The 22,637-nt window shown below is 68.4% G+C and overlaps 1 protein-coding gene across 3 annotated transcripts in view; it reads right to left on the bottom strand.

The window, feature by feature from the left end:
• Positions 1-22,637, bottom strand: part of PACS2 (phosphofurin acidic cluster sorting protein 2) — a 39,751-nt gene that overhangs the window by 5,789 nt on the left and 11,325 nt on the right. For 2 of the 3 annotated variants that reach the window (XM_036238167.1, XM_016121467.2), the window contains exons 2-19: positions 15,656-15,743; positions 12,911-13,000; positions 11,795-11,920; positions 10,988-11,150; positions 10,478-10,551; positions 10,201-10,281; positions 9,080-9,139; positions 6,886-7,043; positions 6,110-6,200; positions 5,612-5,683; positions 5,071-5,213; positions 4,554-4,686; positions 4,154-4,258; positions 3,975-4,081; positions 3,543-3,697; positions 3,113-3,223; positions 2,511-2,619; positions 1,774-1,806 (exon numbers count right to left, since the gene is read on the bottom strand). In XM_036238167.1, coding sequence (XP_036094060.1) covers positions 1,774-1,806; positions 2,511-2,619; positions 3,113-3,223; positions 3,543-3,697; positions 3,975-4,081; positions 4,154-4,258; positions 4,554-4,686; positions 5,071-5,213; positions 5,612-5,683; positions 6,110-6,200; positions 6,886-7,043; positions 9,080-9,139; positions 10,201-10,281; positions 10,478-10,551; positions 10,988-11,150; positions 11,795-11,920; positions 12,911-13,000; positions 15,656-15,743 — 1,899 coding nt within the window. The remainder of the gene's footprint in view (positions 1-1,773; positions 1,807-2,510; positions 2,620-3,112; positions 3,224-3,542; positions 3,698-3,974; positions 4,082-4,153; positions 4,259-4,553; positions 4,687-5,070; positions 5,214-5,611; positions 5,684-6,109; positions 6,201-6,885; positions 7,044-9,079; positions 9,140-10,200; positions 10,282-10,477; positions 10,552-10,987; positions 11,151-11,794; positions 11,921-12,910; positions 13,001-15,655; positions 15,744-22,637) is intronic. The other variant, XM_016121468.2, reaches the window with a different exon arrangement.

Raw genomic sequence — 22,637 nt, 5'->3', positions numbered from 1 at the left:
AGGGGTGACACCGGCTTGCCACTGCGACCCCTAAACGCCAACCCTGGGTACAGAGGGGGCCACACGTGTCCTTGGTGGAGACGGCCATCCCCCGGCTTGGGGCGAGGCCCAGGGTCCACCCCACGAGACCCGTGCGCATTAGCAGCACCCCCACATCAGGGGCTGGGGGTGCAGTGGCCGGACCAGGACGGGGCGCCAAGCGCCCCTGCGCCCAGGGAGCTGCACGCGGCAGGCAGGGCTGACCTTAGGCCAGGAACTGGGTGCTGCGAAACAGGACCCGCCCTGCACCCACCCTCTACCAGGCCTCCTGGGAGGACAGACGGTGTTCTGTCGCAGCGGGCAGTAGCTGGCCTGCTGACTCCCTGGCCCGGACTCCACAGGCGGCCGGCACACAGGGCATTCCCAGGGCTCTGTCCTGGGCTTTTGGAGCCCACACCCCGCCTTGGGTGCCGATGTCACCGCTGTAACGCAAAGGCAAGGAGCGGGGTACGGGGGGAGGGTCGGGGTCCTTGGATGCCCTAGCTCACCGCTCAGACAGACGAGCTCCCCGGGGCAGAGACGAGAAGGCGGGGCCGGGCAGCGCGGCATGCTGCAGGCGCTCACACGCGGGCTCACACGCGGGCTCACACATGGACTCACACACGGTGCTCACACGTGGTGCTCACGCACAGGCTCACACACGGACTCACACGCGGGCTCACACGTGAGCTTACACATGGACTCACACACGGTGCTCACACGTGAGCTTACACACAGGCTCATACATGGGCTCACACACGGGCTCACACGGTGCTCACACGTGGTGCTCACGCACAAGCTCACACACGAACTGACACTTGGTGCTCACACGTGAGCTTACACACAGGCTCACACACGGGCTCACACACGGGCTCACACACGGGCTCACACACAGTGCTCACACGTGGAGCTCACATGCGGCGCTCACACACGGTGAGCGGGAGTGGCTACCACAGGCCGGGCGGCTCAGGCAGCAGAGGGCGCACACAGCTGGTCTTTCTCGAGGCCGCTAGGGCCTGTTTAGCAGGGTGGTCGTGGAGGCTCAGACCCGCCTCCTGGTCTGTCCCAGGGCCCAGCAAGGAGCCCAGCTAGGACCAACGAGCCCACCCTGGGGGGTGACTTCCCAGGACAGTAAATAACCCAGGGCCCAGGGCGGAGGGTGCCCGGGGAGACAGGGACGAGACACCCATGTGAAGGGCAGGTCTGTGGCGCCCAGGGCCTGGCTCCCCAGTCTTCAGGGGGTGGGGACAGCCGGGCATGAACGGCCCCTGACCCACGTGTCGGGGCCTCCGTGGTCTGGCCACCTGTCCCGGTCAGCCGCCACAGACACCGGGGACGGCTTGCGACCCCGCGTGGCAGCAAAGCCCACCCACAGCCAGTGTGGCATCGGCGGTCAGTGGCCAGTGGCTCAAGCTGTGATCCCGGGCACCTGCCCCTAAGTCATGAGGCAGTGCCGCGTGTGACTTCAGACACACGCTTACTCCCCCGAGGGGCCACCACTTCTCACGCCAAAGCCCTGCACAGAGCAGAGGACAGCGGGCTGCCGGGTAACGTGGCCCGTGAGCACAGGGGGTGGCCGGGACACGGCAGTCTGCTCACCAGAGGCAGGGCCCGCCTGGCGTGTCTGGCGGGGAGAGGGGCATAGGGGGCGTGAGTCTGGGGTGCGGGCCTGGGGACACACCCCACCTGCTGACGCTGCTAAACAGCCCTAAGACCAGCCTGGGGACAGAGGGGCACGGGCCCAGGCAGTGGTACCTGAGGGTGAAGTCAAAATGAAAGTTCTTTTTCCTTTTCAGAAAGCCACCGAGAGAGAAAAGAGAAAGGTTACCGTGCGCTGGGCCCGCAGAGGCCCCGGGGGCAGCAGCCTGCCCTGGGGGGGGGGCGCGCGGGCGAGGCTGGCCAGCCGGGTCCCTGCGTGGCACTGGGGCTCCGTCGCCCACCGTGGGGAAGACGCCTGGAGCCCCGACCGTGAGGAGACGCTTCACCTTGTGACCGGCTGCACGGCCGGCCCGGCCCGCTCACCTCCACAGACTGGCCCCCGGGCCACCCAGCTGCCCCAGGGACCTGCCAAGTCCGAGGCCTAGGCCCCCTGGCCCTGGCTCCCGGCCCTGGCGCCTGACGCCCGCCCTGCTCTGGGCACGGTGAGGACGCGTCCCCTGCCGGGCCCGGCTGTCGGGGCGTGTGTGGGTCGCTGCTGGGGGCCGGGCCCCACGACAGGTGCTCTCTTAACTGTCATCGCGGGACAGGTGAGCACATGCGCAAGTAGAGAGGACGCGACTCGCATCCAAGCCCCGCTGGTGGCGGGGGGGGGTCCCGCGGTCGGAGCCCGGACGCGGCCCAGCCCTGCTTCCTGCCGCGGCCTGCCGCGGCCTGCCGGGGCTGTCGCCTGAGCCCCACGGCCAGGACGCAGCCGGCCGAGAGGGACATGGTGCGACGTGGGCCTGGGGCCCCCTCGCCCCCCGGGCCCACCTTGGCCCGTGCCCCACGGGTACCTCTTCTGCTTGTAGGTCAGCATGGCCTCCGCGATGGGTAGCTGGTGGGCACAGTTGGCCCCCGCGATGTACTGCGTGACTCTGGACACGATGTCCGGTGTGTCCTGGGCTGCAGGGGGTGGTAAGGGGATGTGAGGGGGGCTGTGAGGAGGGTCATGTGGGGCTGAGGGGCCGTGGGGGCTTGAGGGGGGCTGTGAGGGGGCCACGACGGGCTGGGCCCCGCTGCATGTCCGCTTCCTCGAGGCCGCCAGCAGCAGTGGCCCTCTAGGGAGCAGCCAAGAGATTCCTGTGCCCAACACCTTCACAGAGCCCCAGGCAAGGGCTGCCGGGCCTTCCCCAATGCTGGCAGCCCCCCACCCTGGGCCTCAGGGCCTCAATCCTGCCTCCTGCCACCCAGAACCCGGACACCAACGGGCTGCGTGGCTCGTGGTGGGCAGGGGGACGTGTGCTGCCCAGGCCGCCCCAGCCCTGTCCACTGCCCCCGCCCCAGGCGCTCAGGCACAGCTGTGGGAGAGGGGTGGGTGGCCGGGCCGTGCTTTCAGAGACGCCCCCCCCTCCCCCGGCGGACGCGGTGCCGTGCGTGCTGGGCCGCAGGGACTCACTGGCGCTCTGGGCCTCCAGCTTGTTGAACAGGTCCCGCCAGGCCAGGTCCTGGAAGAAGTTGTTGTAGCGGTAGTCCACGGAGCCCAGGTACCGGGCCACTGGGTGCGAGCCTGCGGGCGGCGGGAATGTCAGGCGTGACTCCCCCGCCGCCCGCACCGGCCAGAGCAGGGCGAACCAGGCGGCGAGGGGTCCCGCAGGGGGCTCTCCCCGGGACCCGTGCTCCCCAGGAGACGGCCGGGCGCAGGTGCTGGCAGCAAAACGAACCACGGAGACCCGATGCCAAGCGGGGCTCAGCGGCACAGGATCCGGCCGCCCGAAGGGTGGGCAACCAACCCACCGGCGCTGCCAACTCTCCTGCCCGCTGGCGCGGGGCCGGCGCTCCAGGGGGCGGGGCCTCGTCCTCCCACCTGGGGCCCCTGGGGCACCCACCCAGCGGGATGACCAGGAAGCGCATGTAGCCCAGCCAGTCGGGGGTCTTGTGGGACAGCTGCTCCACGAACAGCCGCAGCACGGCGCTGAGGTAGTGCTGCGCGCCGGCCACCGCGATCTTCACGGGCGTCGGCGGCTGCGAGTTGCAGTTGCAGCTGTGTCCGCGGGCGGGACCGGAGACAGGTGCCTCAGGGAGCCGGCCCGGCTGCCCGGGGCTCAGCCCCGCACCCCACTCCCCAAACTCGGGGTGGTCACGACCCGGTGGAGCGGCAGCCCCCCCCCACCTGGGCCGCTGCGGCCCCGCCCAGACCTGGGAGAAGGGAGCCTGCGGGTGGTCGGGGCGCCCAGAGCCCGCCCGCAGCGCAGAGCAGAGCCGGGATGAGGCTGGGGCGCGGGGAGCCAGGCGGGGACGGGCAGCGGCGCGGGACTCACTATCTCTGTATCCGGGAGACGATGGTGCTGAAGGCCGCCTGCACGTCGGCAGCGGAGCAGGTGCACACCACAGGGAGCGTGTGGCGCTGCAGGGCGTCCGAGAGGAACTGCGGGAGAGCGGACGGTGAGCCTCCGGGCCTCCCACGCCCCCGCCCCGTCGGGAGGACGCCAGACCCCACCTGCCCCTGCCAGTCGGACGTGTTGACGAGGATGATGTGCTCGGGGAGCTGGTCGTCAGAGACGAGGATGTGGTTCAGCTGGTCGTACACAGTCTTCCTGGGGATCTGCGGACATGGGGCGTCCAGAGACATGGGGCGTTCACACCGGGGGGGTGGGTGGGCGTGGTGGCCCCGCCCATGCCCCAGAGTGGCTGCCCGTGCCCGGCAGGGCTCGGCGCTGGACCACGACCGTTAGGCCAAAGGCTCTGCGGGGCCCTCCCCGTCCACGGGGCTGGGCTGCCCGGGGCCAGGGGGGTGCAGGTGCGGCAGACAGTGTATTGTCTGGCCCCCCGCCTGACCCTGTCGGACCACGCCCTGGCCGGCCCGGGTCCTGCCCACCCGCCAGCCCCCCAGGGCCCACCTGCAGCTGGCTCCGCGTGTCTGGGCAGCGCTCGTTGTCCAGGCTGTTGGCTCGCTCGTTCTGCGGCCGCGCAGGCTGCCGCTCCTTCAGCGACGTGCTCCGGCCCCGGCGGCCGGCCTGCTTGCCCTCCGACCTGCGGGCCCAGGACAGGCTGGGGCAGGGTGTCCCGGGATGGCCAGTGCTGCTGATGGGCAGCTGGGCCAGGGCCACGCGGAGCCCACGACCCCGCAGGACATAGCGCAGTGCCCACCCCAGAGCCTGGCGCTCCAGAAGCAGATGACGCCTCACAAGGGCACTGGCCCTGAGGGTGCCGGTTAATGGGGCCTGGCCAGGAAAATGTAAGATGTGGCCGACGGGGACCCTCCCCACCCTCAGACGGGCTGTCAGCAGCCAGCGACCATGGGGCCGAGGGGGTCAGCGTGGGCCTCCACCTGGCCCAGAGACACCAGGACGCCACGCTCCACGATGGGCCCTGCCCCCCACGAGCACTGCCCAGCCTCCCCAGGCGGCCCGTCACCTGGTGGAGGGGATGACGAGGGACTCGGTCTTGGTGACGCGCCCGCTGGGCGGCAGCTTCTCGGTGAACAGGTCCAGGGAGGGTGTCTCCACCTCCGGGCTGTCCTCGGGTGGTGCTGGGGTCTCCCCCGGGGGGGGCGTGCCCTGCCAGGGAGGGAATGGGCTGTGGGGACGTCCACAGAACCCAAGGGAGGGACCCCCGGTCTGGGTGGCAGCATTTAGGCCCCCTTTGGGCTGGCAGCTGCCCACGTGTGGACACAGCTGCAGGGGGCCCAGGGGGACCGGCAGCAGCGCTGTCCCAGGATGCTTCCTCAAGACCCCCCGCGAGGCCCGCAGGACCCATGTGTCATTGAGCCTGTCCCCGACACCACGGCAGGGAACACCTGCTTTCCACCAGGCGACCCAGAGGCCTTGGCTGCCCCGTGGGGGGGACGAGGGGCCCTCGTGGTGGTTCTGCACACAGGTCTGGGCGTTCGAGCAGGGGGGCCGGTGCGTCAAGCCTGACCTCTGGGGGCAGAGCGCGCTGACCCGTGCCTGCTTACGTGGGCCGAGTCAGAGACGCCGTCGCTGGGCTGCTTGGCTCCCAGAACCCGCGTCTTCTCGGGCACGTCGGCCTGCAGAGAAGATGAGGATCACAGGGCGTTGAGAGCAGCGCCAGGGCCGCCCACCTCCGGGCAGGGGAAGCTGGGCCGGGCGACGGCCCAAGGACGTGGCCGCAGCGCCAGGGCCGCCCACCTCCGGGCAGGGGGCGCTGGGCCGGGCGACGGCCCAGGGACGTGGCCGCAGCGCCAGGGCCGCCCACCTCCGGGCAGGGGGCGCTGGGCCGGGCGACGGCCCAGGGACGTGGCCGGGACTCGCTGGGCTGTGGGCCCCGAGCTGCCCACGACAGTCGCCTGACGCTGGCAGGCAGACACAGGCCACACCACAAAGCCGGGGGCGCGCCAGCTTTGCTTTGTCCAGCCCCAGCTTATGAGTGACACCAAGTGACTAAGACAGGAGGACTGGGGTGGCGGGCCCCAGGGGGCTGCGGGGCCGCTCACCGGACTCGGAGGCTCCTTCTGGCTCCGGGCGCTATGGGTGCTGCCGACCTCCGTCTGCGAGCTGGAGTGTGACAGGCCTTCGAAGTACGGCCTGCGCGTGGGGACGGAGGTCAGGCTCCAGGACCCGCTCCACCCGGTGTGGCCGCTGGGCCTGGCCGGCCCCCACCCTCAGGAATCAGGGCACAGGAGAGGATGCCGAGCCCCCTCCCAGCTCCTCAGGCTGCTGAGACCTGAGACCGGCCGGTGCCCAGGTCCCCGAAGCCCCGCCACTCACAGCCTGAGCTGGGGTGGGGCGGGGCGGCCTGCAGGGGTGCCGCTGGGGGGGCTGTGGGACCCTGGCCAGCTTGTAGGGACACAGAACACCCTGAACAGCACACAGAGAGTGCCATTGGCAAGATCCTAGCTGACCAGGTCAAACATCCCGCCCAAGCAGACGGCCACGCGGAGAGCGGAGGGACTGACAGGTCCAAGGGGACTTAGAAGGCCGGCCCCCAGGCCCTGGGGCCGCTCCTCTGGACTCCCATCCTCTCCCTGGGGACGGGTGCCCGGGACAGGGACACCGAGCCGTTTCCAGGGCTCCCTCCCCCGCCAGACAGAAGTGCCGTGGCCTTGGACTCGCTGGTGCCCTCCAGCGGCCGGGCACCCTGGGTGGGCCTGATCTCGGCCTGTACCAGCCTCCTGGGGTGGGGCCCCCGACTCGTGCTTCTGAGCGTCCCCCTCAGACAGCGCGGGCCTGGACGCCCACACTGGCCCCCGGCACCCGGGCACGCCCCCACCTGAGCTTGGGCTTCGGGGTGCTGAGGACGCTGTCGTCGTCCTCCAGGTCGGGGCCGCTGTCACTGGGGTTCTCCACGTCCAGGGTGTCGTACAGCAGATCCAGGTCCTCCTCCGCCTCGGGCACATGCTCCGCGGGGTCCTGCTCCGAGTCCAGGACCTGCGGCAGTCAGACCGTGAGGCTGGCCCAGGCCGGGGAAGAGACGTCTGTGGGGCAGGTGGGAGGGGCGCAGAGCCGCCAGGCACCCCTCCTCCAGCAGCCCCAGGAGCCCGGGCCCAGTCGGCAGGCGCCGGCCCTGGAGACCCTGCTGGAGCACACGTCAACACGCAGACGCCCGTCTGTGACGGGCACGTGCCACCATGGGCCATCACGCGGTCGGGATGTAGAATGTCCCTCTCCCTCACGGTCCCCTCCCTTGCTCCCCAGGCCACCCTGAAGCGACTGTCTCCTGCGCTCGGCCTTTGCCGGAATGTCACACAGATGGAGCCGCGTGACACACAGCCTGTCGGGCTTCTCACTCGGCATCTGGGGCTGAAGGGCCGTCCTGCCGTGTTTGCCAACAGTCTAGTCCCCAGCACTGCCCGGCCAGGCGCCACAGGACAGAGGAGCCCGAGTCCGGCAGAGCTTCTGTGGCCGTCTGTCCTCGTGCGGGCATGCTCAGCCTCTCGTGGGCGAACGCCGGCCAGGCGACCGTGCGTTTAACTTTCCAAGGGGCCGCCAGCCGTTCCCCGCCCCGTCGGCCACATCACAGCCCCCGGCGCCTCGCTGGGTCTGGTCCACGTTTCGCCAGCGACTGGCGACACCAGACATCTCCTCCTGGGCTGACTGGCCGTTTGTGTCCTCTCTGGAGAAAACGTCTGGTTAGGTTCCTTGCGCAGTTGCTCCGCGCTGCCCTCCAGATGCACGCCCCTGCCCAGCTCGGCGCCCGGCACGCGTCTGCGGGCGGCCGCTCCATGTCCTCGACGGTGCCGTGTGGGGCGCAGAAGCGCCGGACCCCGGAGCGGGCCGCTTGCCCGGCCTCCCTCTGCGCGCTCGTGCTTCTCGGGTCACGTCTGAGGGACCCGTCGGACTCCGGGCCGCAGAGGCCAACTCCTGCGTTTACGCCCGAGAGCTCAGTCCCCACGCGTACGTTTAGGTCTTCGATCCATTTCGTGCTGGTGCTCGTGCAGGGACGGCCAGCTTCGGCCCTTTGCGTGTGGCTACCGAGCTGCTCCGGCGCGATTTGCTAAGAAAGCTGTTTCCCCATGGAACAGCCTCAGAGTCCTGGTCGAAGTCGATTGTCCTCATGTACTCAGGACTCTCGTCTGGGGTCAGCCCCGTTCCACTGACTCCCACCGCCTCCCTGAGGTGAGCAGCGAGGTCAGGCCCCCTGAGCTCACCAACACTCTCCCCTCGGGTTGGTCTGCTTATTCCGGGTCCCCTGCATCTCCTAAGCTTGGGGACTAGCTGGTCGATCTCTGAGAAAAGGCAGCTGGGGATGTGACAGGAATCGTGCCGAGTCCACAGGTGTCTAGGGAGCCCGGCACTGCTCCCGCCACGGCCGGGGACGCGGCCGTCCTGGGTGTGGACGCACAGCCACGGCCCCCACGTAGCTCGGCTCACTGCCTGCTGCCATGCCCGTGTGACAGCCACACTGGGACACTTGGGGCTCACACACTTCGGTGCCACCTCTGCCAGGTAGGTCCTGAACCTGGGGCTAATTTTCCTCTGAGCACATTAAAAAAAAAAACACTATTTTTTCTTCTGGTTACAAGAGTTACACAAACTCATCATAACACAAACACTAACAGCGGGAATTTTAAAAGCACGTGGTGCTGGCCGCGGCGGGGGGGCATCGGGCATCGCCGCCCCGTCCGCTGGATTTTGCTGTGAACCTAAAACTGCTCTGAAAAACTGATTCATAAAAAAAAAAAAAAACATACACCACCAAACCCACGGTCACACCCCAGAAGGAGGAACCACGCTGTGTCCACTCAGGCGGAGCGCAGTGGGCGGTCTCCTGGAGCCTCTACCAGACCAGACCTCCGAGGTACCCCTGGGCGTGGGGACGGGGGACGGGGGACGAGGCGGGCGTGGAGGAGGGGACGGGGCTGGGGAGCGGCGCACAGGGGCAGGGTGTGGGGAGGGGCGTACAGGGACAGGGCAGGTAAGTGGGGCGGGGGCGGGGCCCGGGATGGGGCAGGCGGCTCGCTCACCTCGTCCGACACCTTAAACCTGCGCAGCAAGGCCACCACTTTCTGCTTGAAGTTCTGTTGCTGCAGGACAGCAGGACAGCCAGCGTCACACGGCGGCCGTCCCCGCGGGAGGGCTGCGTGTTCCCACGGGCGGGAGGCACGGGCCCAAACGGGGCCCTCGGACGCTTCACGACGAGAGTCGTCACGAGTGTTTTAAACCACGGCTGGCGTCAGACTCAGAAGCCAACCAGGAGGACCGGCCCAGGGGACCAGAGAGGCCGGGGGCCTGCTCCTCGCCTCTCCCAGAAGCCTTGGAGCAAACGCGGCCTTCTTGGGTCACTGCCCCTCCCCCACAGGACTTGGGGGTGGTGCAGGCAGTGGGGGTTCAGAGAAGAGCCCAGTGGTGTCTGCTGCCTGTGCCGCCCTGGGCCACTGGCCTCTGAGCCATGGGGGTCGGGCAGAAGGGGGCAGCCCTGTGAAAGGGGGCTGGCCTCCCCTCCGCAGAGGCTCAGACAGGAGCCCCAGGGCCGTGCAGGCTGCTTTGCGGGGCAGATGCTCCCTATCTGGGGCTGTCGGAGGAAGGGGTGGCGGTTTCCAGGGGGTGCCCGTGGCCAGCAGCACCAGGGCCTCCCTGGCTGCCCACCCAGCATGCTGGCCTGGTCTGGAGCGGGGACCAGCTCTCAGGGAGCAGCTGTGAGCTGTCCGAGGAGCTCTGGTGCCCAGAGATAGGCCTCGTGTGACGGGCCGAGGCTTCTGCCTAGGGCTCTCGGCCTGGAGAGGCCTGACGGCCTGGCCAAGGCCCCCAGGCCACCATGCCTGGCGGCTGGAGGCAGAACAGAAACCGCGGCCAGCTCTCCACAGGCCACGTCTGGGCACGGTGGGAATGGGACAGCCTCCGTCTTTGCTCTTAAAGTGACCTGGGCAGGAAGGCGGCCACCCTGCTTGGCCCGCTGCCCTCTGGGCCAGTGGCGGTGGCCTGGGGTTGGAACAGGGACGCCCCGCCTGGCTCTAGCTGACAGTGGCCCAGCGCCGCGCAGCCCCACCTCCCGCTGTCTCCAGGGGCAGAGGTGGCAGCTAGGCGAGGCCTGGGGCGGGCGCCCCACGCCCACCCTCCCCAGCGCTGGCGAAGCCGGCCCACCGACCCTGGTCATGGACGCCGCCCGCACGGCCGAGCGCCGCGGCTTCCGGGGCTTCCCCACGTCGAAGTCGTCCTCGTCCAGGTCCTGTGGGGACACACGCCTGAGGCCGGCCCGCGGGGCAGCGCCTCCCCGGGCAGCCCCCCCGCAAGGGCTGCCTTGGGGCCCGGCTCCCAGCCCCCACCCCGCGCCACTGCCGGTGACGGCGGCTCTGGAGGGGCCTGGGCCGGCCGCCGGGGGTCTCGGCGGAGCCTGCACAGCTGAGGGGCCCGGCAGGCGCTACCTGGCCCTGTGCGGCGTCGTCACTGGCCTCCTGCTCGGAGGAGAAGCTCTCGTACTCCTCCTCGGAGTAGTTATCTGCGGGGTGAGCACACGGAAGGGGCGGCGCCTCCAGGTTCCGAGCAGTGTCCCGGCAACCGGGCAGCAACCCGGGGGGCGTGCCCAGCAAGGGGGCGGGGGGGGGGCCCGCGGTCACTGCCACACGCCCCTCCCCCACGGCGTGTGGCTCAGCCCGGGTCTCCTGCCGTCACCTCGGGGGACAGCGAGCCCACCCGTGACGGCGGTGACCGTCACGCCAGGACCCGCGTTCCAGCCCAGGGGGCGCTGAGACTGACCTCATGGCCTCCGCCTACCAGTGGTGTCATGGCAGCCACCGCAGGGCGGCGACGTCCCGCAGCCCAGCCCCCACCACATCGCGAGGGACCCTCACCCCTCCCCGCGGCTCAGACCCCCGGGGCGGTGGCTGGGCGGTGCCGAGGGGCCAGGGAGTGGGCACGGCCACGGCTGCACTAACCTGCGGACTTGGCCTTGGCGCCGGCCTGCATGGCACTGTCCTCGTGGTCGATGGGCTGGCTGGACAAGGAGAAGACCCAGATCTCGGCCACCTTGGCTGGCGCGTCCTTGACGCTGCTGCACAGGCTCAGCACCTGGCCACCCTCGGGGGGGCGCTGCATCACCTGGGGGGGCAGCAGGTTCCAGAGACCACGGGGCGGGAGGACGCAGGGGCACGGGCCAGGCGGGCAAACCAGGAGGGTGCATGCGGGGCTGAGCTGGGGTCAGTGCCAGGCTCAGCCGCCGGGCACCGACCGTCGGAGAGGAGGCCACGGCCGGGGGCCACAACGGCAGCACACCGCGTGCAGGGGGCCGCTCCCACACACGGCCACTGGCCACGGACCTGACCGCGTGTCTGAGGACCACGGGACTGGCCACCAGCCCTGCACCAGGTGGGCACCCAGAGCTCCACGTCCCTGATACCCTGAACTCAGCCTGTGACGGTGAGGGCCCCGAGGCTCGAGGGACACCGGGGACCAGAGCTCCGCAGCCTGGGGGCTGCCTCCTCCCCTACCCCGAAACCAGCCACCTGGCGCCCGGGCCCCCCACACAGCTGGTGCCGCCGCTCAGTTCTGTGCCGACAGAGCTCCCCCACTTCCTCCCCAGGGGGCTTCAATGTCATGTCGCCAAGAACCCCCCATGCCACGCGCCCGGGGGGCCCCCGTGCTGTCTGCAGCCCTGTCCTGCCGGACCCGTGGTACCCACTTAGGCAAAGCCGCCCTCGGCCGAGGGCCAGGTGCCGGTGCGCAGGGCCCGCCGGCCGCCTCACCTCGGCCATGCTGATGGCACCCACGGCCAGCGTCTTGTAGCCCAGGATGGTCCGGTTTTTGTAGCGCTTCCTCCGCTGCAGCATGATCTGCAGCTTGTTGCCTTCTCTCTTCAGGAAGTGGGGGTACTGCAGGAGAAGGGGCCATGGCTGCCGTCCACGCTGGGCCCCCCGGCGGCCCACGTGCCCCCAGAGGCCCGGCCCTCATCAGGTCACCGCGGCCCGTCCACACTGAAGCGCCAGTGGCGGGCGTGCGGTGTGCGGAGGGCGTCGCGTGGGGCCTCACAGCGGCTGTGCGCCCCGAGGTGCCCGTGGCGCCGGGGCCGGCCAGGCCACCCGCGTGGGGTGCGGCAGGGGTTCTGACCACTGCGGAGCTCGTGTGGGTGACGCACACGGTCACCAGCTCTTGGCAAAGTTCACATGTGAACTCCGATTCTGAGGCGGGCCGACGGGACCGTCCTGCACCTGGGCAGACGCGGTCACACACCTGTGCTTGCTGCTTCCCGCTCATGGACCCACACGCTCGAAGACGGCGAACCGCACGCTCCGCAGACCCAACTCCCAGAAGAACAACCGACACTAAGCCCAGACACCCTGCGCTGGGCAGCAGAGCCGGGGTCAGAGTGCCCGCCACGGCCCGGTCTGGCCCCGGGGGACCCTGCACGAGGGTGGGGGGTGGCTCTGGGGAGGGGGTGGGACAGAGCGGGCAGGACTGTCCTGCCCTGGACGTCGCCGGACCACCACCACCTCTCACGCTTACGGTGAGAAAGAGCAGCTTTAATGGCTCAGGACTCAACACGGTGTAACGTTCAGAGCGTGAGTCAAGCAAGAGGGGTGGCCGGCTCTGGCGCGGGTCTTTACCACGAAGAGAAACGAGCCCGTTGGGTGGGTGCGGGGCGACCTGCGCCCTGGACGGAGAACTCCAGGGGAGTTCTGTTTCATCCTGGGGGTGCGTCCCGGTCTAAGCTGAGCCGTGGCGGCCGCCAGCACGCCCCGCACTACCCCACGCACCCCATGGACGACGCGCCTTAACCGGGCCTCGCCGCCCCCCTTTACCACGGGGAGGGCACGAGAAATGACCGGGCACCGCGGCTACTTGGGGCTGGAGACGGGGCCCACCTGCAGCGAGAAGGTCAGGGCCAGGTCGGTCTCCACTTGTCCACTGGGGGGCAGCACGATCTCGTGGGAACGCAGGATGCGCTTGGAGCCCTGGGGAGGACAGTGTCTCGTTCAGAGGGCGTCGCCAGGTGGCCGCGGTGGGACGTCCTCACCTCAGCGCCCTCCAAACTCAGGAGGAGCGGCCGTGGCCAAGGGGGCACCAGCTCCCCAGGGCAGGGCGGGGACGTCTGTCCAGAGGCCCCGAAGTGCCCGCGTCCTTCGAGCTGCAGGCCCTGCTCCAAACGTCCGCCCGAGGACCGAGAGCAGAGGCGGGGACGCTCACTGCGGGCTTGGTGACGTGCAGTGGCAGGTGCTGGGTGCCGGGTGACAGCACACCCCCGGGAAGTGCGGTGCGCTCCAAGCCAGGTGTCCTTGGCTACCCCATAGGCCACCAACATCTCAGGGCCGGGGGTCAGCGGACGTCGGCCAAAACCCACGCGCACGCAGGAGCCAGCAAGCTGGGCGTTCCTGAGCCTCGGGACAGGGGGGACCGGCACCACCTGATCGCCGGGACGCGGACCACTCGCCCAGCCCCGGCCTCACGCCAAACCGCACGCCACGCGACCACAGGTGTGTGTCGCTGTCCTTTCACACAGGGCCGTCCCACTCGGGACCCCGGAGACCTCGTGCCAGTGCAGGAGGCCGGGCAGGACCCCGGGACCCCACGCCCATGGGCCCCAGGAGGGGTCACATTCAGGACCCAGGTGGCTGCAGGGAGCAGGGAGAGGGGAGGCCGGGTGGGCCAGGCGAGGGGTGACTCCTGGGGCCTTTGACCAAGATGAGCGTGCAGAGATGGGGGAGGGTCCAGGACTGAGCCGGAGCCATGAGCAGTGCAGGCGTGTGAGCCGAAGGGCGCGGTGGGGTGGGGGGGTGACCACAGGTGTGGGGCTGGCCCGCGTGGCCCCGTGTGACAAGGCTGCGGCACAGGCTGCTGCCAGAGCCCAGTGCGCGGTGCCAGCTGCCGCCCTCCGGACCACGTGGGGTCTGCACCGGGGCCTTGGTGGCCCAGCGACGCCTGTCCCAGCACAGCAGGGGTATGGGGCGGCCCCTCCCCGCCAGCCTCCTGCGCCCCTCCCCCCTGCTTTCCCAGGGCAGGTGCCCCGTGGGGTCGGGGCTCCCCCATGCCCTGGCCCGCTCTCTTTTGTCCCTCATAGGTATTTCCTCAAATTCCTAGGACATCTGACCCCACCTTGGAGTCTGCCTCTCGCAGGACCTGCACTGAGGGCCACACAGACTCGAGTCACCACACAGACTCCGGTCACCAGCAGATTCAGGTCACTACACAGACTCCGGTCACCAGACTCTGGTCACCACAGACTTGAGTCACCACACAGACTCCAATCACCGGCAAAGGACAGCACGTTTGCTTGCTCTGGGAATTCGGATGCAAGGGCCTCAGCTTGGGTAGGGACTGAGGGGACAGAAGCAGGCCGAGGACAGATGAGGAACGTGGTGGGGTGGCCTGGCCATGGGCTGTCCTCCGCACTGCCTGGCCCCTGGAACGCAGGTACAGAGCAGGCAGATGGCAGGTGACCCGGGCAGGAGAGGGCGCCCAGGGAGAAGCAGCAAGGACCTGAGCATCACCGGGCCCAGTGCCGGGGGGACACTGTCCTTGGGGTGGGGGTGGGAAGCAGGCAGCGTGGTTCCCAGGGCCCGGGCCTGACCCTGGAGGTTGCCTCAGTAATGAGGGATCCAAGAGACGGGCAGCTGGAGGAAGGGTGTCCAGGAACGAGGCCAGACGGTGGGTCAGTCAGTGGTGTCAGAGATTAAGAGCCCCAGATTCAGAGGCCAGGCATGGGTCCACTCCCATCTTGTTCCGAAGACAGGGAGACCCCAACCCCAGCCCAGCCCGGAGCCTGCACAGGGCGGGGCCGGTTCCGGGGCGGGGCGCCTCCCCGCAGCCAGGCTCAAGGCCTCACACCCCTGCTCTAACGCTGAGACAGTGTCTTTGGCGAGGAAAAGTGTTTCTTAGAATTTTATTTAAAAGAGCAACATTTTTTGGGGTGAAGCAACTAACTGGAAAAACGAGACGCCACCTCGCCCTCAATCCCAGCCACGTGAGGTGAGCCCCGCCTGGCGGCCCTAGGTCCTGGAGCAGCTCCTGCAGGCCCAGCCAGGTGACCCACGGGCTGGTCTCGACCTCTGCCCTCCGCCCTGTGGGGCTGACAATCTGGGGTCCTACGAGGACAAGCCCGGACAATCCCATGAGCGGCGCTAGGGGGCGCAGGGAGAGGCAGAACCCACACACGGCCCTGCGCCTGCTGGGGACGCTGTGAAGGCCACAGAACATGCCACCTGGGCAGCGCCCACACCGGGGAGTGGACCTGGGACCCACTGGCCTCCACGAGGCTCACAGGGCCCCGTCCTCCTCGGATGGGGCAGTGCTGAGGGCAGGCCCTCCTGCAGCAGTGGCTTGTTCCAACTAGACAGAGGAGCCTGTGACGTTGGGGGCTCACGCCCCCGGGATGAGGGGCTGGGCTGGCAGGTGACGGGTGCAGGAGCGGGGCACAGGGGAGGCCCACCTGCTGGCGAGCTCGGCCCCCTGGGACAGGGCTACACCTGCAGGGTTCCAGGCGGCCAGCTGCTGGACAGAGGCTCCCCCTCGCTCACAGCAAACAGTCTGGCTGCCACTGGGGTCATGCCCTCCTGTGTCCCGGGCAGCTAGGTGTCCTGCGCAGCCCCAGGACAGCGGCAAGGGACCCTCACCTGCATCTTCACAGCGACCACCACCGAGATGAGCCCCTTCTCCAGCTCCTGGAAAACCACCAGCTTCTTCAGGGTCAGGCTGCACAACCTGTGAGGGGTACACTTGGCTCAGCGGCAACCACACCCCCCCACGCTGGAACACGGCCCTCCATGCCCCGCCCCCGCCAGGAGCCCTGGCCCAGGCTCAGCCAAGCTGGGGGCCAGACAGGCTCAGCAGGCGGAGTCCCCTCTTGGTGGGTGAGGGTCTGTGCACAGGCAAGGGAAGGGTGGGCAGACCAGCAGTATCCTGGGGGGCCAGGAGGCTAGGGGGCCAGTGCCCCAGCTGTAAGGACAGAGGCCCCGCCCCTCACTGCCGGCCCCTCCTGATGGTAGGAGCGATCCTCCCCCCTTCACCCCCACCCTTCAGCCCAGGTCACGCCCACAGTGTCCGCAGGCCACAGGACTGTGTGGGCGGAGCTCCAACCTTTCTGTGGCTCCTGCCACAGCGTCTGCACCGCAGCCACCCACCGCACGCCACCCCTGCCCGCGTGCTGGCCCCCTGGACGCGGCCTGGTGCCCACACAGCCCGCCAGCGTGCAGCCCAGTGTCTGCCGGCCCGGCTCCCAGGCTGCAGGCCTCGCTCGTGCTCCCGGGAGCTGGCTCGCTTGTCCATTCGGATGTCAGTGGGCTTGTTCACAGGGACGCAGCTACGTAAAGTGACGGCATGACTGAAGTGCCACTGCCCGCCAGGACAGGCTCAAGAGCCCAGGCCACGTCCCACCATCTGCGCGGGGGTCCCCTCGAGACGTGCAGGGCTTCCGTGCCCGCCCGAGCCGTCCCTCGGTCCTCAGCGTGCGCCCAAAGCCCAAGGAGCTGGACAGTCTCCCGACTCGGCCGGGCCGTGTGCACCGCTGCCCGGGGGAATCGAGGCGCCACGCCCTCCTGCCCCTGCATGAGCACACAGACGTGGTGGGCCCTGTTTGCAACCGAGGCAGGAGAGCCACACGTGAGGCAGGGGGGCTCGGGTGCGCACACGGAGCCTCGGAAAGTCACGGTCACCGCACGGAAGCGGAGACCCGCACCGCTGCGAGCTCCAGAGCCTGCGTCTGCAGTTGCCCGCCCTCGGGAGTCACAGGGCCATGCCGGTGGCCAAAGTCGTCCACACCTTCCCCGAGCCCACACGCCAGGCCACTGCCCCGTCCAGCCCTCAACACCAAGCCACTGTCTCCCCGCCCCGAGTGCCAGGACAGGCGGCAGCCAGCCTCTGTGCCCTGCGGCCGCCGGAGCACTCAGACCAGCCAGTCCCGAGCTGCTCCCCGGCTCTGCTGTGCCCTTCCCACGGACACCCCCAAAAAACCCTGGCTGGGCCTTCCCCTCACTCCCTCTGCCCCCAACCGACTGGCTGGTGCGTCCCTGTGCGACCCCAGTGTCCCCGTGCGCCCTCGTGCGTCCTCGTCGTCCCTGTGGCCAGCATACTGTGCCGTCCTGCTTGCCCCTGGGACACTGTCAGTGATATTCAAGCTTTCTTCAATGGCACTGACCACTCTGCCCCCCATCCTGGTTCGTCTTTGATGTCTGCCTGTAACGCAGGGGCACTCTAGTGCCACCTCTGTGACGAAGACTTCACCTGCACCCTGTTGACTCAGGGGAGCCAGGCGGCGAGCCCCACTCTGACACGGTGGGCCCCAGGTGAGCGGCGGAGGCCTGTGCCTGACGCGCGCGCGCTCCCCGCACATGCCCGCGCACGCACCGCGCCCCAGCATGCAGAGCGGCGTCACGCGTTTCCGCCCCCACGTCACACGTCCCCGCCCCCCACGTCACGCGTCCCCGCCCCCCACGTCACGCGTCCCCGCCCCTCCAGTCACGCGTCCCCGCCCCTCCAGTCACGCGTCCCCGCCCCTCACGTCACGCGTCCCCGCCCCTCACGTCACGCGTCCCCGCCCCTCCAGTCACGCGTCCCCGCCCTCCACGTCACGCGTCCCCGCCCCTCACGTCACGCGTCCCCGCCCCTCACGTCACGCGTCCCCGCCCCTCACGTCACGCGTCCCCGCCCTCCACGTCACGCGTCCCCGCCCCTCACGTCACGCGTCCCCGCCCTCCACGTCACGCGTCCCCGCCCCTCACGTCACGCGTCCCCGTCCTCCACGTCACGCGTCCCCGCCCCTCACGTCACGCGTCCCCGCCCTCCACGTCACGCGTCCCCGCCCCTCACGTCACGCGTCCCCGCCCCTCACGTCACGCGTCCCCGCCCCTCACGTCACGCGTCCCCGCCCCTCACGTCACGCGTCCCCGCCCTCCACGTCACGCGACCCCGCCCTCTACGTCACGCGTCCCCGCCCCCCACGTCATGCGTCCCCGCCCCTCCACGAGCCAGGCCACTCTGAGCCTTCGGGCGCCACCTCGCAAGCAAACCAACCGCCAGGACAAAGACCGACTCGAGGAGCCGATGAGGGCCAGAACCTGCCCCGGACCCGCCCGCGTTCGCAGAACCAAGTCACGTCAAGGGTGTTCTCGGCCCAAAACGCAGTTGACTAGAAGGAGGGCTGGGGGGCGCCCAGGGTCTGAGGCACTCAAGAGCGCACCTCGAAACCAGCCACACGCCGAAGTGGCAGTCTCGACGGAAATCAGAAAGCCCTGTGGGGGGCAGAGGGCGCGGACTAGGGGCGCAGGTGGGGGCGCGGGGAGGCGCGGGGCCCAGCGCACGCCCTGGAGAAGGCAGGCGGCAGGCCCCGGAAGACGGCGGGAAATGGGGGGCACATCTACCCAATTGAAGACAGAAGACGATGGAGAAAATTGACCCAAACGCTGGTTCTTTGCAGAGACCGGTAAGACCATAAAACCTCCAGCCAGACAAAGCAGAAAAGAAAGAGGGAAAACATGGCCAACACCAGAAAAATGCGAAGGGCTGTCACCCCAGAGCTCACACGTGAGCGCGACGGAAGGACCCGAGGGCCTGGACAAGTGCACCAAGCCCTTGAAAGGCTCAAGCCGCCCAGAGGAGCGGGACGCGCAGACGACGCGAACGGTTAACAGCCCTCCTGAAGGGGAAGCGCATCTAAGCAGGCGCCACGGAAGAAGCAGCGCCGCCTCCACGTGAGGGCCCCGGACACAGCGCCGCGGGGCGCTTCTCAGCCACTTCACGACACCAACGCCAGGATAAAAATAGTACAGAAGAGTAAATACCAATGTCCGTTTGCAAACGTACATTTTAAAGCTTCAACCCAACACGAGCAAACTGAACTCAGGCAGATACAAAGGGAACGCGAGTGGGGCCTGCCCGGGCTCGCAAGCCTGGTTAGCCCTGGGGAGCCAGCCAGCACGGTGGCCGCAGAGCACGGAGCCACCGGGCCCCTCGGCTAGTCCAGAAGACCTTCAGGCGAAGCTCAATATCCGTGTGTGATTAAAGACCTTCAGTGAACTAGGAGTGGACGGGGACCCCTCACGCCGACAGAGCGTGTCCGAAGGCCCCCGACTGGCATCGCAGGGCACAGCGAGGGACGGAGCTGTCCCTTACCGACACAGAACAAGGCAAAGCCTTCCCACCGCCATCCGGCTGCCCCGTGTGGCAAGGCAAGGAAAGGAAGTGCAGGCCGATGGTCGGAAGGGGGGCCGGGAGGAGTGCCGAGCCTGGTCTGCAGACAGCATGGGCGTCCACGTGGAAGTCCCCGAGAACAGGTGCGGGAACCAGCGAGCCCAGCAAGGCGGCACGATGCACGTGTCACGCGAAATGCAGCCACAGTCCTACACGCCAGCAACGAGCAGCTGGAAGCCCGTTTCCAGAAACCTCCATTTGCAGTGGCTCCAAAACGAAAAAATACCAAAATCTAACAAAACCGACGCAAGGCGTGCATGCTGGAAACTGCCGCGTGCTGACGAGAGGGGCCCGGGGACCCCCGACACGGAGCCCGCAGACGGAGCACGCGCCCGAGGAAACCGCAGCGAGCCTCTTCCACACACAGCAGTTTCCTGATTTCGAAACTGACATGGAAAGACAAAGGAAGCGGAACAATCAAAATAACCGAAAAGAGCACGGGGTGAGTTGGGGCCCGTCACCGCCGGACATGGAGACTTGTGGACCCGCTGTGAGCGTGGCCGGGGGTGGGGGGGGGTGGGGGGGGTGGGCGAAGAGGATGGCAGACGGACTGACAGAGCAGAAAGAGAAAAACTGGCAAATTGGCTTCGTCCCAATTTAAAACTCTGTGAAAAAGTTAAGAGAATGAAAAGACAAGCCAAGAGCTGGAGAAAACATTTGCAAATCATGTATTTGACAAGGGGTTTTATCCAGAGTGTACATAGGACTCCCAACGAAAAATGGGCAAAAGACAAGACAGCTACGTGGCCAAAGGCGGGTGCCGCGTGCAGTCCAGCGGAGGTGGCCGTGCCATGCAACACGTTGCAAGCAGGGTGGGAGTCACGCGCATTGCAATGCGGCGCCAGCGAGAAGCGCGGCCCCGGACAGGCGCGGCCCAGCGCGCGCACGGGTGTGCGCGTGCACGCGGCGGGGACGCCCGGGCCCTGCCACGCCCCCCTCTGCTCCTTCCGGGGCCGGGCAGCCTCCTCCAGAGGGATGGTTCTGCTTCGTCTGCTGAAACGAGCTGGGGCCAGGAAGGTTGGAGCGACGCCACCACACACACCTGCAAGCAAGGATGAAGAAACAGCCTCCACATGGCCTTCTCGCCTCTCTAGAGACCAGAGCCGCAGAAGGCCGTGCGCGCCCACCCCCAGCCCGCCGCTCCCACAAGCCTCCCTCCAGGACACTTGCAGCTGTCCCCAAACGCCGTGTCCCCGCCCTCCAGGGGTAGCTGGTGTCGTTTGGCTTCCCAGACAGACCTCACTCCTGTCTCAAGGACAGCTGGGCTGGGCCCTGAGCAGCTCCAGGGTGGAGCCCGAGCAGGGGTGACAAGCGTCACGTCCCCCTGGCTGGTGCCCGTCCCCCTGGCTGCAGTGGCAGGGCCTGGGCAGCCACACACTGTGGACGGCAGAGCCAGCCAGCCCTGGCCCACGGGCGCCGGCGCAGGCACAGGAGGCAGCCGGCAGGCGGGCTCTCTCGCCGGTGTGCGTCCTGGTCCCCGAGTCCCACGCTGGCGCCATCCCATGTGGCCTTCCACAGCCCTGGGTACCAACGTCTCGCGTCTTCCAGAGCCGGCGACACCAGGTCACATGGCAAGTGGCGTCCCCTGCCTGCTGCAGTCCTGGGGGCAGTTCATACTTCCCCCACCCACCTGAGGGCCGCCCAGGCTGTGCCCAGTGATGGGTATTATGCTCGGCCCCCTTACCTGGGGGACAGGGCCCAAGACCCTCTGTGGACACCTGAGGCCGCAGGCAGGCAGTACCCAAGTCTACCCTGCTTCTTCCTCTGCCGCGGAGGTCAGACAGTTTAATGACAGTGACGACAGTGATGACAGTAACACGGGACTGGAACCACACGCTGTGACAAGGGCTCCGTGAATGCGACTCTGCACCACCACCGCCCGGGGCAGCCGCGGCCCATCCGCGGCCAGCACGTGGCCCTGTGCCCCCCGCCACCGCCAGCACCATCGGGGCGGCGTGAACGCAAGCCCACGGCACTGACCGCCCATCCGGTCCCCGAGCGGCTCTCCTGTGACTGCCGGCCGGCGGTGTGCCCTGTGGGGATGCAGATGGAGGACCACCACATCCCGGTGGCATGCACAAGAGTCACCACGCTCCTCGGGAAGGCGCGACTTACACCGAGCCATCATGTTTCTGGAACTGCCCACTCGTGTTTTCAGACCACGGGCAGCTGAAATGTAGGAATGTGCTGTGGGCTGCGTCCCCACGGCCGTGGGAGCTGGCTGTGGCATCGCCCAGCCGAGTGGGGCTGCTGGCCTGGGCCCTGGGGCCTGGAGCCCATCGGATCCCCAAGCTCTGGGGCCGACATGCACGCCCACTGCCCCGGGCTGTGGGGCCCACGGGCCCGCACGTCACTGTCACAACCGCCACAGCCGGCAGCTTCCACAGCGGTCACCTCTCACAGTTCTGGGGCTGACGTCCATGTGGGGAGCCAGCAGGCAGGTGTCCTCCGGTCTAAGAGGGAGGTTCCGGGCACGAGGCACGAGGCAGTCTGCATCCGAACGGCCACCTCTTGGAAGGACACCAGTCGTACTGGGTGAGGACCACCCTGGCAGCCTCATTTTAACTCAACCACTGCTGTAAAGGCTCCAGCTGCAAATACAGTCGCATTGCGAGGTGCCAGGAAAGTTGGGGACTCTGGGGGACACATTCAGCCCATACCACGCCAACACTTCAACCAATAGAATCATTGGATCTGGGCACCTGACGAGTGTGACCCCCCAGTGGCTTCATTTCGTAGGGGGCGGTGGTGCCGTCCAGGCACTGGCCATGAGCACTCCCTGTGCACAGTCCGTCCGTGTCCTGCTGGGGTGACATTTCTCATCATCTGGATGGAGCCGTTGGCTCACATGCACCGCTATGCCATCTCCTAGCTGCAGCCGCCACGTGACTGGGTCTCCGAAGCGTCTGCGCGGTTCCATGCATGTCCTCTGAGGCCCGCGCCCTGACACCGCGTTCTCCAGTCTCACCTCCCTGCTCCCGGCTGTCAGTCCCCCCCACTCCGAGGGCGTCCACCCACCTGGAGCCGTGCGGGGTGCGAGCAGTGGCCTGATTCTGATCCTGCCCCAAACCCGTCACTCAGGTGGCAGCCTCTCCTCGCTGGCGAGGCGCCTCTGGGGGCTGTCCGCGCTGATGGCCGGGCACCGGGGCCCCGCCGGTCAGTGTCTCTGCTTCAGCCGGTTTCAGTTTCCATAGGGGCGACTCCTGCAAGTGCGCGTGTCCCCGGGCAGGCGCTCCGTCCTCCTGGTCGCTCACAGGCTTCACGCAGCTTCAAGGCACCCGCCCGGCACTGGACCACACGGAGCCCCGCTCCTGGCTCGGGTGGCGGGACGCGTCTCCTGGGAGCCCGGCGCCGGTCGGTGCATTCCTGGATGGCTGCCGCCGCCTTCTCACTCTCGGGTGGTTTCCTGAG

Source organism: Rousettus aegyptiacus, unplaced genomic scaffold (assembly GCF_014176215.1).
Source record: "Rousettus aegyptiacus isolate mRouAeg1 unplaced genomic scaffold, mRouAeg1.p scaffold_m13_p_21, whole genome shotgun sequence".
Classification (NCBI taxonomy): Eukaryota; Metazoa; Chordata; class Mammalia; order Chiroptera; family Pteropodidae; genus Rousettus; species Rousettus aegyptiacus.
This window is presented reverse-complemented; position numbering and strand designations above follow the sequence as displayed.